The sequence below is a fragment of the Echiichthys vipera genome, assembly GCF_963691815.1.
Source record: "Echiichthys vipera genome assembly, chromosome: 9".
NCBI classification, from domain to species: Eukaryota; Metazoa; Chordata; class Actinopteri; order Perciformes; family Trachinidae; genus Echiichthys; species Echiichthys vipera.
The window spans coordinates 24,692,468-24,710,978 of record NC_139834.1 but is presented as its reverse complement, the minus strand read 5'-3'; the positions used below and the strand labels follow the sequence as shown (position 1 = coordinate 24,710,978).

The 18,511-nt window shown below is 43.6% G+C and overlaps 1 protein-coding gene across 1 annotated transcript in view; it reads left to right on the top strand.

Annotated features, from left to right (window-relative positions):
- Positions 1-18,303, top strand: part of LOC310951179 (transmembrane protein 26) — a gene marked incomplete at both ends in the record, with an annotated part of 82,471 nt that extends 64,168 nt beyond the window's left edge. Inside the window, one exon of the mRNA XM_083919302.1 lies at positions 18,167-18,303. Within this exon, the coding sequence (XP_083775428.1) occupies positions 18,167-18,303 (137 nt within the window). The remainder of the gene's footprint in view (positions 1-18,166) is intronic.
- Between the last annotated feature and the right edge of the window lie 208 nt (positions 18,304-18,511).

Sequence of the window (18,511 nt, the reverse complement as noted above, 5' to 3'; positions counted from 1 at the left end):
ACAAAAGTATATTTAAATGTAGCTGTTTCCGGCAGTGGTACATTTAGCCATTTACTACAAGCACTGATTATATAGAACAAATTAAGCATACAGATAAACAACAGAGAAGTGGATTGTGTTGCATGAGTGGTTTAAGTAGTTTCTTGGGACATTTTGATAAGTTATGACACTTTTCTCTGGCAGTAACTGCAAGACTCTATTGTAATCAGGTGTAACTGTTGTGAATCCAAGCTGACTACAGCTGCCATCCTCCAAGGACTGAGCGAAAACTTTTCACAGCTACCATTTAAGCTTATAGGGCTAAGTAAGTCTAAGTTTCTTGATTCAAGTTAACTTTGATTAAGATGGAGATTTGATGCTGTCCAGTACCATAAAACAAACCCAATGCATATATAAAAAAACATGTTACAGACTGCAGTGAATAAGGGTCATTGACCACAATTAGCTATAGCTATATATGAACAGTTTAGTGCTTATGCATTTTAGTGTAATATTTACACTAAATTCTACTCAACCTCTGGAAAGTCCAGGACCCCACTGTTATAACAGTCTGTTTTTGTTGAGAAATGACAAAGCGTTTTATTTTGCTCCAACTTACATGCAGCCGAATTCGACTGTGATGTATGGTACATTGTATACACTGCAATTGAGTCAAGCAGAGAGAAAGGCACCAGAGCTGCAGAAAACAAGGACACCACAGCACAGAGGGCAAATTCCTCCACAGTTGGCTGTTCCATGGCTCAGGGCTCAGGCAAAACATCTGTTGAATGTATTAAGATCTAAAACTGAGCCAATTACCAGAGAGAAACACAGCCCCTGGTCAGACTGTCCACAGCCCATTTCTAGTCAGCTGTTGATGACTGCGGCTTGCTTCCATCTTCCTCCCTCCTGCAGGCGTGATTGGCTTAGTCTGATCCAAGGACGGGAATGTGGAGAACTACAGCTGTAATAAAAAGCCAACCTGACTGACTCATGTTGTTTATAAAGGAATCCATGCTGGAGTGGGTGTGAGGAGGTGGACCTCTTTGTTTATGTGTGTGTGTGTGTGTGTGTGTGTGTGTGTGTGTGCATTTAATCTCTAGCAGCCATTTAACATTGACATATTCATATTCAGATATGTGCTTCCAACTGCTGGGGTTTTTTAAGGCTCCTCTGTATAGGTGGCTTGATCTGGAAGGAGGAGGCAATTATTTTTGATTGGACACAGATAAAAGGCTTCGCTAAATAGGTATATGCCAGGTCTGTTCTGCACTGTTGCTGGTAGTTCAGTGGCATCAACACTAGATTTAAATGATGGGCCAGTTATATAAGTGATAAATAAATAGGTGTGATGTGGTTCAATGAAGTGTCAATCACCATGGCTCAGATGAAGTCCTGCTAATGGACATTGAATGCTGACAGCAACATTTTGACAATGTTTAGTTTTACTAACATATTAAAGTCAAACTACAGTCATTAAATGGGGCCCTGAATGGTAAGTGTGTGTCCTATTTGGTACAATTTACCTCATTTTCAGCTACATCTACTTGACAAAAAAAATAAAAAATCTTTGCTTTGTTTTGGTACTCCACCGGTCAGTCACAATGGTCAATTAAAATAATGATTAAAATTGCAGCAGATCCAGAGACTTTCTTTCATGCATTCTTCTTCATTGTCAAAACCTGGCACCTAGAGTACATTACCAACAATGCAATTTAACCACTGACTGTTTGGCAAGGGATTTGGGTGTGTAATGCTAGTTGTGGATAATGTAGCCAATAGCCTAGAGCAGGCTACAGAGGCCTCAGCTCACTTATTTCTGACTCCACACCCCCAGAATTATTTTCAAACCTGTTTTCAGTCCTGACTAACCAACCGATGTCACTTGAGTCAGCATTAGTAGGTGATTGACTGCAATCTGCCATCCCTCCAGGACCTCTACATCAACAGTTTGCCGCTAGTCTGATCTACAAGGCCAGGTAGCACTGCTGACATTCCTGATGTTTATTTCTTTGTATTTATTGTGTGCACTGAACGCCAAGGTAAATTCCTTGTATGCGAAAACACGCTTGGCACGCTTGAACTCCTTTCTGATTCTGGTTTAAAACGTTTTTTACGTATTACATGAGTAAATATTTATGGAAGCCCTAAAGGGTCATAGATTACATACATTTTCCTCTGTTCTCCCATGATAACGAGATAATTTTGATCCGTTTTCCTATGATAACAAGATAATTATTTGGGATCTGGAGAAAACAAAACAATAGTTTATAGTATATAGTATAGTATAGTAATAGTGCAGGAAACATCATTCAGTGTAGCAATATCAGAAGGAGCAGGAGAATATCGATACCCATCACATATCTCTGAAGGCTGAAGATATGAAGCATGACATGTCAGGGATGATGAAAAGCTCAGGCCTATCAAGTTTCATTCATTATCTATCAAATTAAATATCTTGTAAAAAAGAAAATGATCTTGTTATCACGGGGAAACTGAGAAAATAAAATGTATGTTTGTCAAACCTTTTCATCGAATGTCAACCCCAGGACAAAGCTTAATCCCAAAGGTTCATGTTGGTTGTGGATTTTTGTATTGCATATTATAATGAATATTCCAGTCTATAGGGGCCTCTATTGGGACTTTTTTAGTTGTGTCCTGATAAAAAAGGCATTCATATTTAAAACATGAATCCCATTGTGAAAACACATAAAAAAATAAGCTCAAGTAAAAGCCCATGGGGGAGTACTCACTATATATCACTACTTTAGTGCTATTCAAAGGTGTCAAAGATTTACAGGATTGTAAATGTAACCTACATTTGACCACCTGGACCGGGTGTTTGATTAGCGGCTTTGTGTTTTCTCTTGTCGTTAATGTTGTGATACGCAGCGGCAGACCTCCAGGTGGCTTCCCTCGATGCCTCGCTCTATTTCAGTCTCTGCAGGCTACTCCATTATTCTGACAATAAAAATCTATGCAAACGCCATCATGGGGGTACACCGCCTCACTTTGTGTCTCTGATAAAACAATCCTGTCTCAATTTTATGCACCAAAAATTGAAAAAAAGTACAATAAAATAATCATGAGCCTCACATGAAAGATTTTCTTGTATCCATCTGAAGAACACAACCTCGCACCTGGTGTTTTGTGTCTTTTCTGTACATGAGAGCTTTACAAGGACACATTTTCAATTCTATCAATAAAGACCTGAGCGGGATGAGCTTTGGAAGCCAAGGGTGTCAACACCTCCCGGTAAAATAATATTTAATGTACATATCTTCTGCTCAAGAAAGAATCCCGTTTAATGAATTGATTGTTGTTATTGCTGTTTAGTGGGTTTTTTCAATTAAGCGCCAAACCGCAAGCAAAGTGGTTTAATATTCTCAGAGAAGAAGAAGTGTTAGTGCACTGTCAAAGTGTTCAGACTGATTCAATACTGTAGGTCAAGAACCTTCCATAATCCAGTGTAATAAAATGACAGGCTCTAAAGAAGCAATTCAAGTCAAATTGGGCTTTCGTACAGCTCTGTTCATGTGCAGTGAAGGTCAGTGTATGGCTTTTTTCTCTCGTATTCATTGCAAACAGAAGACAACCATCTTAGACATCACACTGATGTCATGATCTAACCGTAAGGGCAGATTTCTACAAGACTCTTACAGATCAATCAAATCAACCTCTCTTCTCTCATTCTGGAATTAGATATTATTGTACGCAAGAGGTGAATCCATAATGAAGTATTTATGACTGCAGTGGCGAGCTGCAAAGACTGGCTTATTACCAACACATGTAACAGGACACATGAGGCGAGGTGACGGCCCATCTGGGTGAGCGACCATCGCCTTGTCTCCTCATGGCGCCTCTGCTGGAATCCTATGACATTTCTTTGTTTATGTCGGGCCGACACCACTATCAAACTGTGCACAACTTTCATGGGGGTTTCTGTCAACCATATCAAACTCAATTATTCCCAACGCAGTCAGATACTTGAGCCTTCACCAAAAAAGTAATTTCACACCAATTAAAAGCTGCAACAACACAATCTTCAATTCAGTATTGCAATTCCCTTCAATCCTGCCTGCAGCCCGGACAATGTGATACAATGAGGTCAGTCGCAAGCTGAGCATGATGATCGTAATGGCTCTGTCTAATTTATTTCACAGGATAAAGTAACAAAACAGGCAAGAATAATCTAAGAAAGTCCACACAACATGACAGTGGGGTGTCTATAGGGAAAACTGTTTGTGATTCAGGAGAATAGAGAGCATTCCTTTAAGTGCTAAGAGAAATAAACACACAGCAGCTGTTGGAGGCTATCGTGAGATAATTAAAACCCGCACCATACCTGTCTCTGCCCCATTGGGTTTTATGGCAAATGTTAAACTGCCAGATTATATTTAATGAAAATTGGGTTGTCACTGCGTCCTGTAGAGGTAAGGAAAAAATTAGGGCAGGTTAGTGAATAACCCCATTTGGTGCTGTGGCGTCATTAAAACCTCCATTAAAAAACATAGAAAGAAGGGCAAGCATCCATCATGGACTCGAGCATCTATGACTCTGAACCCATTGGGCTGCAAAAAGCCTTTTATTATGTTGTGCCAGCGGGACGTGGCCTCTTATCAGATCTCTCATCCCACTGGACCTGTTATGGGGGATTTTCTCTGTGGGAATCTTATTATTGACGGTATTCTCATTTGAATAATTTTGCAATAACAGGAGAATGAATTTCCTCATTCCCTCGCCTGGTAGCATTTGTGGAGCTAAAACGTGTATCAGGGTTTTAATAGCTTGCCTGTGGTTGTTGTTGCATCACTCTGAAACTATTTGAATGTTGTCTGCTTGAAGATAATCTTCTGCTAATAAGGGTATTTGAATTCCTCTGTCACAATGGTTTTATTTGCTCATTATTAAATGCATAGTTTTTAAACACATCCTCCTTTTGCTGTCTCTTTGATGGGATTTAATGCAGTAAATACAGCAGCAATTGTGCTCCTTATGCATAACATACATCTGTTGGCATGCAGTAACACAACACACAGAACCGGATTATACCTTAATCCTGGAAAATACCAACTACTATCAGAGATATGTTTGAAAATCTTTAGCTTCTGTACAGTGAAGTCTCTACCATACCATAAACTGAATATATGGGCAGTTACAAGACAGATTGGTATTGAATCTCGCATTTGATTGGCTGTTGATATCCAAATGCACATCACCCATTGCTCTGTCAGCTTCTACAATCCAAAACAATGGTAAAGTGAGGTTTTATATGACCGGTGTGGCTAGCTAATTATCCAAAGTCTCATTTGATTGGATGGACTTTAGTAAATGCCCCTGAGTGAAGCATGAGTCATCCAACATTTAACTTTGTTTTACAGGAAGAGACAAGACAGATTACAATACTCTGATCATGATTGTTTGGCATATATGAATATACCATATAAATGAACAATTAAAACAGGGGCGCAGGATTAAAACTAGGAAAATGTATTTTTTATTTCACTGGGTCAAAAGTAAAAATACTAAAATAAAGCAGCCCGACTGGCCCCAGTCAGTGCTAGTATTAGGACACATCCTAATGATAAATTATTATATGATACTGATGCATTAACATGTAAGCAATATTTAAGATATGGTGTGTTTTTTAATGTCTTGATATGACGTGTTTTATACGTAGCCTATCAGGCAGGGAGCCTACTTACGCTGTTCCAGAAGTCAAAGACATTTTTACACAGACAATGTTACATGACGCACAGCTCAAGCACTTTCATGTCTTAAATGACAAAACATTCATCAGTCCAAAAGATTAATAACTATGCAACAAAAGATCTGGTTCTTTGATTAAAAAACAGTGGAGGCACAAGGTTGTCTACATACAATTTTGGAACAAAAGTTAATTAACTCCTGCGTTGCATTTCTACAAGCAAGGTTTTATTACTGAGCATAAAATTCTGGTCTGGAGTTTAAAATTGCAGCTGGAACCAGTTCCCTCTGGGTTTAATTTTTGCTGTATTCATTAACTATGGAGTTTTGTTCTACTGCTTCTTCAGCACCAAAGACAGCCCTATGGATTCATCATGGCATAGTTAAGCTGCTGGTATTTCAGGGCCATGGTCAGGGCCATAGATTCTTCTTTCAACAAACCTCAGTCAGATAAAGGATCAATGGGACAGACAGACTGAACAACCCCTCTGCACTGCACCCACTCTGCTGGTGGGGGATGTAGAGGGGGTTGGCAGATTAAGATGCATTTTGATAATTTTGCCAACACCCCCTCAAATCACCTACTGGCGCTTCCTTGACGCTTTTTTGCCACAACTCTGATATGCGACTCTGACTGGCTTCTTCCCAATGGCAACAGAGGCTCATGGGTATTGTAGTATTTAGAGCCATGCCCAAATGACAATGCAGATACATGATTCCTCTGAATAGTTAAAATAATTAAAACTGGTTTGATGACATGGACCCATTATCAGAAGCATGTGTGTCTAGATGAGATTGAAGCAGGGCTGTCACAGGGTGGGTTGCAAGGCCCTGCTCATGCCTGGATCTATGAGGGGGAAAAGCATGCATTGCACCCGCAGTTTAATATATTGCCTCCTCAATTGAAATTTGAATAATAAATGCCAAGCACAAGATGCTGGGTCTTAGGCACACAGACTGTTGGGGCATCTGCACATGGTCTATTTTTATTTACATACAATCAATCAGTGCAATGTGCAAAGGGCTGGTTGAAGGTGAATATAGATCAGCAGGTATGGTGATTATTAAACACTCTCAGGCACATCTCTGGTCATAGCTCCTAAACAGCGGAGCCAATCAGATAAATGTAATAACGACAGCTCAGCAAACAGAAAGCTTTACCTCAGGAAATGTCTGGATGCTTCAGAGCGACACAACATGAACGCATCCCCACAAATCTTAACCCTAAGACAGATGGACTATGATTTCCCATAAAGATATAAATAAGAAATAAGGAAAATTGTTTGTGTAACAGTCTATATGATTATATATTTTAACAATAATTCTAATGTACAACTGTAGCTATGCATGTACATGGTCTCATTGTTTGTACTGTAGTGTTTCAACGATAAAACATGAGATGCTACTTTGGCCAAAGGAACAGAGGTTCTCATGAGCCCCTGTAACCAAACATCTCTTTAATAAAAAAAGCAGAATGTTAAGTTATAACCGACTGATGTGTGTCGAGGTGTGTATGTTATAGCAGCTTTTAGGCACTTTAATAAAGTAAATACAGTGAATGGCTGTGTGTAATGGCACTGCACTCTAGTGCAACACTTCTCAGAGGCTGAAGATTTATCCACACATCAGTCCTGCTGCCTTCAGATGCTGTACACAAAATGGAACTGACAATACAGGAATTTCCTTTTGGAAGTATGTTGGAGTGAGATCAGCTGTAAAATAACGAAGTTTCTGAAAGCATTTGAGGCGAGTAATAGACTATGCAGTAACAGAATCTTGATTCATATTTGAGAATATATTAAAGTAAAAGTACCCGGATTCATTTTAACTTTCTTTTCTCTCAAAGAGATTAGCATCATTTTATATATAAACATACTCTTCAGTTTTAAGTATACTGATGAAAAACACAAAATATAACCCAGTTGCGATCTTCAATTACTCTTTAAGCAAAGTCTCTGTCTGAAGTGTGTGCTTCTCTGTATTTCAGTGTCAACTCATCTTGGTAGCTGAAATTATTTGAACAGAAAACACATTTCCCTAATTAACCAGACAAGAGATGTGGGCCTCAGAGAGCCGGTGCTGCCTTCTTCTTCTGTTCTCTTAGAAGCAGGTAGCAAGACTACAGCGATCTGTATTGGCTAATTAGATTTTATCTCTCCTCCAAAACAGGGGGAAGTTGTTAGAAAAGGGTGTCCTCATTCTATTACTGATTTCTGTTTTTTTGTGATAACAAAACAGAGATCATCTAAACAAGCACAAAGTGGCCACAAACCTGACAAAGGTGATTTCAGGACGTTTCAACATGCCAACTTTCACGAGACGTCGGGGCAAACAACAATGGGTATCAATATGAGAGATAAGACTTGACATATATCATCATGACCTTCAGTTTGGTCTGTTTTCAGGTCAGCTGGCAGGGGAGACAGAGTACACAGAGATCTGTTGTCTGAGTCTTTACATGAACTATTGACAAAGCAGCTTTGTCAAAGCTGCGGATGAAAAAGGTGACGCCATAGAGTCAAATAAATTATCTTTCTGATGGGAAAAGAGGACAAAATCAATTTGGACAGAACAGCCAACACCAATCAGTCGGGGGAATTATCATTGTGCAAGTACTGTATAAGATATGTGGCAAGGGCAGAATATTAATGTGTTTTCAACACAAACCAAAAGTAAGAGGTCTTCTCACTTCTCATAAGAGAACTTACTCACAGAAAGGTTACTTAACTTTTTAGGTACAGGTACAGGTGCAAAAGGAACAGGAACTAAAGAAAGTGATGATTCATTACAAAGCTTTGGGCAGACAAAGGCAAAAACAGAACTGGCTGCAAACACCGGGGAGGAAAACAACAAACTGGAACTAATGAGAGTAAAATACACAAGGTGCTATTTAACTAATTTAACACAGGTGGGGTGGAAAACAGGTGGGAAAACACAAAGACAGGATAATAAAATAAGACATGAAAAAAGAGGAGAGTAACTTTAAAAATAAAGCAGGAAACAACCTAAACCAAACCCCAGGACCATGAGTAGTAGTGCAGTTGGCAAAGTAACATTATACTGTAAGTACATGCTGCAAAAGGTTTAATCAAGATCTATTTAACATGAATATGTGTATGCATGCCTGGGCCTTTTTTTGTTACACACACAGCTAAAGGAATCCTGTTGAGCTATGTTTTTACAAGCAGATCCCCATTGTGTTTGTATCTTGTGCATGTGCACTAGGACACAAAGACATGATACACATCCGTGCAAAAGGTTTAATGTGTTTCATTAAAGAACAGTTGGCTGCGGTTATGTGCAAAAACATGCACCAGCATATGGCAGTGCAGAAGGCTTGGATGGACGAACATGGATGAACATGGATGTTAACAATACAGACATACAGACAACACAATTCTAATTCCCTTTCTTCTTAAAATCGGTTCCGATTGGTTCATTAACTTCTTATAAATATTCATGTCAAGTGGCTTGAGCAGTAATGGTAGCTGCATCACCTGCATCGCTGTTATCATCTCGATCCAGGGAAAACCGGTCGAGATAGTTAAGGAGTATAAGTACCTGGGCACAATCTTCAACCATTATCTCAAGTTTGCCTCCAACACAGAGATCTTCAGGAAGTGTCAACAAAGGCAGTATCTCCTGAGGAAGCTCAACTCTTTTGGAGTCAAAAATCACATTCTCATCCCTTTCTATTAATCATTAATCGAATGCATTCTCCATAACCTGCTGGTTCCACTCCCTCAGTCTAAAACGCAGAAACCGTCTGCAGGCCACAATCAAAGCGTGCTGCAAACTTATTTGACTCCTTGTCAGAGCACTCTCTACAATGTGCAAGCAAACCTCTGAGGACAGTGAGCAGGATTGTACAGGACCCCTCCCATGCTCTGTTCCCTGCTTTTGAGTGGCTCCCCTCAAGACACAGGCTCCGCTGCCTGAACTGCAGGGCACAGAGGAGAAGGGCAACCTTTGTCCCTAAAACTGTTCAGCTGCTCAGCTCCTAGCAACCCTTGCACTCTCCACTATCCAGCTCACCCAGTTCATTTTCTGCCCACAATGTGCCTAACACTTTACTACAGTTCTTTTTTTGTACATACCTGCACCTTAAACTATGTTATGGTAATCATTTTGAACTGATGCTTGCATCATTTCATTTATTCTGTTCAGCCGTTCGCCTCGTTTTTTTTTTTTTTTTTTTTTTTTTTTTACTTTTTTACTTTTACTTCTTGCTGCTGTTGCCTTTTTTGTTCTGTTTTGTGTGTATTCAACTGCCCTATGTTCCCTTGAATTGCCCCTCGGAGACAAATACAGTTTATTGAATTGAATTGAATCTGAATTGCCGGTTGTACTCGCCAAGTTGGTGTTTGGGTTTAACAACTGCCGGTGTTAACTGGTGACTCAGCTCAGGTAATCTCCTCAACAGGTTGGTATGGTATCATATGAAAAGTCCGGCACAAAAATTTGTATGATATCTTTTCAAACGGCGACTGGAAACCGTCTGCGACCGACCGGAGGTTGGCTGAGGTGGTTACATTAGAAGTCGGTTAGGTTAAGCCACCAAAACTACAGTTACGTGACTGGTTAAGTTTAGGGAACCAAAGGTGACGGTGACTTGGTTAAGATTAGAAAAAAAATGTTGTGGTTTGGCTTAGTACTTCGAGAAATGAACACCTATGGTACCTCTATTGCCCGAGTGGAAGTCCTGTGTTGTGGGACCCATTCACTTGAACCTGCCACTTTAAGCTAAGATTAGTGGTCAAATACTACGTCCCGCACTTTTAATGCATGGAATACCCACAAAATAAATATGTTAAATAAACACAAATGACTGTACAGTGTATTATAAGTTACAAACATGTGAAATACACACAAAATGAATATGTGAAATACAAAAATGACTGCGCATTGCTTTTCATTGTTATATAAGTACGAAAAGTGAATGAGAGCAGCCTGCTCAGCTGAATGTGCTGTAGTTGCTCATAGTCAAGTCACTAGTTAAACCCAAACAGGTGACAAGTGCCGGAAATTCAGTGTTATTAGGTGCAAGTGGAAACGTTCAGTTCACATGTGCTTATACAACACATCAAACCAAATACACAAGCAAATCAATAAACTGCTCTACAGATAATACATAATCAAGTCAACCTTAGAGGACAGAATCAATTTTTATCTGGCTCATTAAGGCTTTTTAGAGGTATATTGTTTGGCTTTCAATCCATTTCAGCCTATTAGACAAGTGTTTATATTTAATGTCCACGTTTCCTCCAAACTCATGAATATTCCAGTAGGTTTTAAGTGGAGGTTTTGGAGCTATCGTACCCCAGATCTGACTGCTCTCATCAAACTCTGCAAAATTAAACAACATCAGTCGCTCTGGAACAAAGAAGACAAAAACAGAAACAACTTCAGACCGAGTTCTTGCAATTTTTCTGTCCGCATACGATATCAAAAATGTATGATAACATGTTTGAAGGCTTTCCTAAATGCATTGCAACTTTTCATTGTAGCAACACGAAACAAGCTGCTGCTACTTCAGACAGACTTGGAGAGAGGCAGAATGACAGCATTCTGACAGAAATCAGATACAGTTGCTGTCTTTTGTTGATTCAAACTCATGTTAACATCGCAGCACAATTTCACAAGCGGCTGGCATATACAGAATATAACAACTTGCCAGATGGTACGATTAAAATAAATCATATGTGGTACTTCACAGACCGTGATAATAAATGATAGTAACATAAACAATACACAATAAAATGAAACCTAGATCAATGTATCACTTAATACATTTACAACACAGTGAAGCATAAATAACTTCAGCTCTATCAAGCATTTTTAACATTTTTTTAGTGTATTGTTTTGGTTTTCCAGCCTGTAACGTTAGAATAAAAAAATATTATTACTGTGAAACTGTGAAAACATTTAGTTCCCCATAGGATGAAGTGTGAGCCCTTCACGTTTCTACTGTTGCCATCAAGTCAGCATTATCATTGGTTCAGTATAACTAAAAAACAAGTACATTTTTTTTTTGTTCGTGTTTGTGTATAATTTGCAAATCTTGAAACCGTCCATCCCATCGTCTTCCCACCTGGCAGGTGTATAGAGATCCACTGAAATGCTTTGTGTTAAGTCAGATGGTTGCACTTAAACAGCAAACAATATTTTTTTATGTTGGAACTTTTGAATTAAGTATTAGAAACAGAATCCATAAAAGCCACGTCCATTTGCGTCTGGATAGATGTTCCAGCGTTTTGAATTGTTTCCAAATCTTTTTTTCACTCCTCCTCCTTCAAACTTTGAGCAATCATAACCAAATTTGGTACAGAGCGTCTCTTGAACAATGTATGTACGATATTCCACACAGTTTATACAATTCCAATGTGTGTATATCTGGCTGCTCTGACCAGAGACCTGCTATCCAGTGAGGCTGAACACTTTCTTCCAAGCCACTGAGCTCATTTAGGCTGTCAGCATACAGACCAGGTCAACTCATACTCTGATAACACTTGAGATTGATTATTGAATCAAACTCTTGCCACATACCTCGCTCTGTATTGGCTAATGGCTTTAACCTCAGTGTCAATGGAGAAGTGAGAAAACAAGATATAGTTAAATAGACATGTATTGGTGGTGGTGGTGGTGGTGGTGGTGGGGGGGGTACTGTATATGGGTTAAACTGACAGCAAAAGAGGGGTTTCCCTTCTACTGTCAGACAAGGTTTGTGTTGTGATAAATCTAATGTCCTCTTACTGCAGTGAAATATCTGGTGTCCCCTCCACACCCATGATTTGTGGCAGCACAAGGTCACGACGGTGATATATGTGCCGGCCAGCTTTACTAGTTTACTGCCAACAGGTTCTTGTCCAGAGCATCATTCAGAGGTCTTAAGACAGATAGGGCGATAAACCTTGTGTCTCCTGTCTTTGTGGTCAGAATGAAAGAGATCTGCACTTTGATATAGCGAACATCTGAAGAGGGACAGATGTTCCCTAAAATGTATGGGTGAAAGACAAACTCCTTCTCGAAAGCAAAATTTAATGCGGCAATTAGATGTTGGTATTTTTTTATGGTTGGTGTAAATTTGTATTTGACAGGATCACTCAATAAATGATCACCAACATAATTTATAATCATCTAGTAGGGACCACAACCACATTTCATGTCCATAGTGACCTGTGCTGGGCCAATCCAGATCGCCAACTACAGCTGAAATTGGATCATTTTATAGAAATGAGTCTTGCTTTCCAGAGGCCAGAAACAGAACTATTGCACTTTTCTGTCTGTGCTGGACTATGGCGGTGTTTTATACATGCATGCATCCTTAAAAATGACTACAGATGCTGGATACTGTCCACTGTGGAGCACTGAGATTTATTAACAAATCTCGAAGCCCTTACTCACATGCAGCACAACAGGAGATTGTCCATGTCACACTCTACTCTTTGTGCAAATCAACATCAGAGAAATGTACTTACACCCATGGTCTCTGCACCTATGGTTGTGCTAGTCTTAAAATAAGATTTAACCATGTAGGTACATTGCTATCTTGAGGCAACAGAAAGTGATTGCCATTGACCATTCAAAGCCTAGTCTGAAGTCAAAGGTAGAGTATTTTCCTGCCATGTAAAGGGTGCATTGTTTAGAAAGTAAGAGCAGTGATGCACATACTGTGATTTATCCACAGATCGAGTCGGTCGGGTAATAGAAATTAGTATTCTACTGAATAGCATATAGGTGAAATAATACATCATAAATGAGGAAAATATTAATTACATTCTCCAAAATGTGCGGTACACGCATGCAGAACAGTAACTACATTATTTCAGAGGCTAAAATTGTAGCTTTCTCTACAGAAAACACTCATCAATATATCAATAAATAAATACGTTTAAAAAGTAGCGGCCTAGTGGGGGAATGAAAATATTTCAGGTGTCTAGAAGCGGATTAGGATGGCATCAGAGCATCATGCTTGTCAACACACAGGGACCCACACCGGTGCTCCTCCTTCTTCTCTTTCTCCTACTCAGGTATTCGGTGTGTGTGGGGTTACATTTGCATTAACTAGCAACTAAAACAAAATGTACTGCTTTTGAATATGTAGATGTGTTTTCATTGTTTGTCTGGCTTTGGGGAAGTTGAGTAGGATTTCAGTTTATTTCAGTTTTGCTCCACTCCTGCATACTCCCAGGATGTGGCAGTGGCTCGTTTTAAAATTTATATCACGTGTTTTGTAAAAGGCCGAAAGCTGTGATTAAATTCACTCATTACCATCAATCTATGACCATTATTTTTGCACAGGTCAGGCAGCCTGAGAGCTATATTCATAAGAGAATAATGTCTGTGGTGTGCTCATTACAAGGAGGACAGACTTCACCATTTGCCCACTTTTAGAATTGTAAAGACTTTCTTGAGGAGTGATGGCTCATAAGCATATTAAAGGACAATCTCCCAGTGCCAAAGTAATTTTTTAAGTAATGACCGGGGTCTTTAAGGAAGTCAGCCGGTAGGCTCAACAAGGGCAATGCTGGACTACAGTTACACATCCAAGCTGCTTTCATGTATTAGTTAGTTTCACTGGGGCACACTGATGCACTGTCATCTATGCGTGGCTTTAATTGGATATGCTGTCTTCCCTTCATGAGATGGATGTACAATGCACAAGTGTTAGATTTGTGTGTGGATACAATTCTAAAAGAAAGAGGAGGCAATTATTATCTAGAACTGCAACCTGCTTCAACCGCCAAACTGAAATAAAATTGTCAATGAAATGGTCTATGCGACAAAGTGTTTTGTTCAGTTGATATTTAGCTTACACATTGTGAGCCTCCCTGCTCACCGGACAGACGGACAATGAGAGACACAGCGTTTGTCAGCGGTTAACTGTTTATTTTCCGCTTCTTCTCCCCCCCCCAAACGTGACTCAACGTCTTTCACGTTGTACGGACGAGCGGCCGTCCCTCTGACGGCCGTGGTCCGGTGTCTGCTGCCTCTCTATTCGGTCCCCGCTCTGGTCCTCCCATAGGACCCAGTCTACTGCAAGAGACAGAACCAGGTTACAAACGTGCTTATATAGCTGACTGATTACCTGATTCTGTCCAGCTGTCTGATCACCGGCCGAGCCACTCCTCCCTCTCCTCCAGCAGTCGACACCTTAACCACACCCCACTGCCACATACCCCCACCGCCCGACTTAGGCCGGGATCCCACCGGCCGCAAGCCCACCCCCCCCCCCCTCCGCGGAGCGGGAGAGAAAGTCAGCCAGGACCATGCGGTTACCCGGCCTATGGATCACCTTGAACCGGAACGGCTGTAATGCCAGATACCAGCGAGTGATCCGCGCGTTGGCATCTTTCATGCGGTGGAGCCATTGGAGCGGGGCATGGTCCGACCAGAGGGTGAATGAGCGCCCCAGGAGGTAGTAGCGGAGGGCCCCGACCGCCCACCGTATGGCGAGGCACTCCTTTTCCACCGTACTGTAGTTCACCTCCCGCTGAGCCAGCTTTCGGCTAATGTACAGTACGGGGCGGTCGATCCCCTCCACCTCCTGGGACAAAACGGCCCCCAGCCCACTGTTCGAGGCATCGGTCTGCAGGATGAAAGGGAGAGAAAAGTTAGGGGTGTACAAGAGTGGCTTCCCACAGAGGGCTCGCTTCACCCTCTCAAACGCCAGCTGACACGGCTCCGTCCACTGGACCGGATCTGAGGCACCCTTTCGGGTCAGGTCGGTGAGGGGGCTGGTCAGCTCCGAAAAGGCCGGAATGAACCTCCTATAGTAACCGGCCAGCCCCAGAAACCTCCTGACCTCCTTTTTTGTCTTGGGTGTCGGGCAGGCCGCCACTGCTGCGGTCTTTTGCACCTGTGGCCGCACCTGCCCGCCCCCCAAGTGGTACCCCAAATACCGTACCTCCCTCCGTCCAACCGCACACTTCTTCGGGTTGGCCGTGAGCCCCGCCTTCCTCAGAGACTCGAGCACCGCTCCCACCTGCTGCATATGCTGCTCCCAGGACTCACTATGAATGATTACAATATCCAAGTAGGCCGCAGCATATGCAGAGTGAGGCCGCAGTACCCGGTCCATGAGGCGCTGGAAAGTAGCTGGGGTCCCGAACAGCCCGAACGGAAGTGTGACAAACTGGTACAAACCGTACGGAGTGGAGAAGGCCGTCTTTTCCCTGGACTCCGGCGACAGGGGAATCTGCCAGTAGCCCTTGGTCAGATCCAGTGTCGTGAAAAAGCGAGCCGTGCCCAGCCGATCCAGGAGTTCGTCGACCCGGGGCATTGGGTAGGCATCGAATTTGGACACCTCATTGACCCTGCGATAGTCCACACAGAACCGTATTGACCCATCAGACTTGCGAACCAGCACAATGGGGCAACACCAGTCACTGTTGGACTCTTCTATTACCCCCATCTCCAACATGGCCTGAAGCTCTGCCAGAACCATTTTCCTCTTGTGTTCTGGCAACCGATAGGGTCGTGAACGCACGGTCACCCCTGGGGTTGTTTCTATGTGGTGGTGTATGAGGCTTGTGCGTCCTGGCAGGGGCGAGAACACATCCGCAAAACCCTGCTGCAACGAGGCCACATCTGCTATCTGGCTCGGTGAGAGATGGTCATCAAAGGGGACCGGTGCTGAATAGTTCGATTTTGCCACCTCCGGCCCCAACTCATCTCTCTCGATCACCGTAGTAGCCAGAGAAACAGCAGTCACCTCCCTCCAGGCTTTAAGGAGGTTGAGGTGGTAAACCTGTGTGGCTCCGCCCCTGTCTGAACGTACAACCTCATAGTCAACATCCCCCACTCGCCGTGTGACCACAAAGGGCCCTTGCCACTTGGCGAGCAATTTGGAGCTAGATGATGGTAGCAATACAAGCACTTTATCTCCCGGTGAAAACTGTCTAAGTTTTGCCCCTCTGTTGTACAGACGCTGTTGACGTTCCTGGGCCTGGAGCAAATTCTCCCGTGATAACTGACCCAGTGAGTGGAGTTTTGCTCGCAGGTCCAGGACGTGCTGCACCTCGCTCTTGCTGGTGCTTGGACCCGCCTCCCAGTTTTCCTTAACCAGGTCCAAGACACCCCGCGGTTTTCGGCCGAACAGGAGTTCGAAGGGAGAAAATCCCGTGGAGGCCTGGGGAACCTCCCGCACTGCAAACAACAGAGGGTCCAACCATTTATCCCAATTACGGCTATCCTCGTGCACGAACTTACGAATCATGTTCTTTAGTGTTTTGTTAAACCGCTCCACCAGGCCGTCGGTCTGGGGATGGTACACACTAGTCCGGATTGAACGGATGCCCAGTAATTCGTATAGTTCGCGTAGTGTACGTGACATAAAGGATGTGCCCTGATCCGTCAGGATCTCTTTCGGGATCCCAACTCGGGAGATAACTTGAAACAGTGCCTGTGCAACACTCTTTGCAGAGATATTGCGCAGAGGCACCGCCTCGGGATATCGGGTTGCATAGTCCACTAGGACTAACACAAAGCGATATCCCCGTGCACTCCGGTCTAATGGCCCGATGAGGTCCATGGCAATTCTATCAAATGGGACCTCCATTAGTGGTAGTGGGCGCAACGGCGCTTTTGGGGTGGCCGGCGGATTGACTAACTGACATTCGCGGCAGGATGCACACCACCGACTTACATCTGCGCGAATGCCCGGCCAATAAAATCGGGCCATGATCCGGTTCAATGTTTTTTCATAGCCTAGGTGGCCCGCCATGGGGTTATGATGAGCCGCCTGGAAAATTGTTTCCCGGCGGCTTTTGGGCACCAACAACTGGGTGAGTTCTTCGCCTGTCCGAGCGTCACGACTCGCTCTGTATAACCTGTCCCTAATGACAACAAAATATGGGTGAGTGAGTGCTGTGTTAGGGTGGACCTGGCACCCATCAATTTTCATCACTTGATTAAAGGCATGACGGAGGGTCTCATCCCGAGACTGCTCAAGTGGAAAATCTTCCATGGGGGCTATCTGCAGGGCCCCCGGAGCCAGCCGTGCTGGCCCCGCCGGCCCCACGCCCCCCCCCCCGACGGCGTCGGGATGCGGCACCCCCGTCTCACCACTAAGCACGGCACACCACTCGCATTCCCCTGACGTACGTGACCGCACCCTCATAGTTTCCCCCGCTAAGCTAGCAAACCCCGGCCAATTCGTGCCCAAGATTAGAGGGTGCGTGAGGCGAGTACTAACTCCAGCCCTAACTCTATGCTTTTTCCCTTTAAAAAGAATTTCTAGAGCCACCACCGGATAATCGTGAATATCCCCATGCACACACCTCACCTTCACCCACGATGCCTCTAGCAAAGCCCCCGGTCGAACCAAGCGCTGGTGGATCATGGTCTGTTCACAACCAGAGTCCAGCAGAGCTTGGTGTGTACCCCCCTGTATACATACCGGTATACGGTACGTCCCTTCCGGACCGGGGGAGGGAGCTGGCGGTCCCGCAACCCGCACCACTTGTCCCACCTCCATGAGGGGGCACTCCGCCCGGAGATGGCCGGGCTGCCCACACCGCCAGCACCCCTGCCCTGGCGTCTGAGGAGCCCCCCGGGGTGCCGGTCGATCAGACACGTAGGCTGGGCCCTGCGGAACAGAAGGCAGTGCGTTACTAGTGGACCAGAGCGGGGCGGGTTCCGGGTGTGTGGGCGTATGCGGGGCAGGGTGCGGTGCAGCGGCCGCCGGGAATCTCCTCCTCGGGGCCGGGGTGGGACGGCCCGCAGGGATCGCCGCTGGCCTGGCCTCCTCCCTCATGCTCCGCCGGGGAAGGGAGAGATGGTCCTCCGCGAGGGCGATCGCTGCCTCGATGGTGGGGGGACGGTG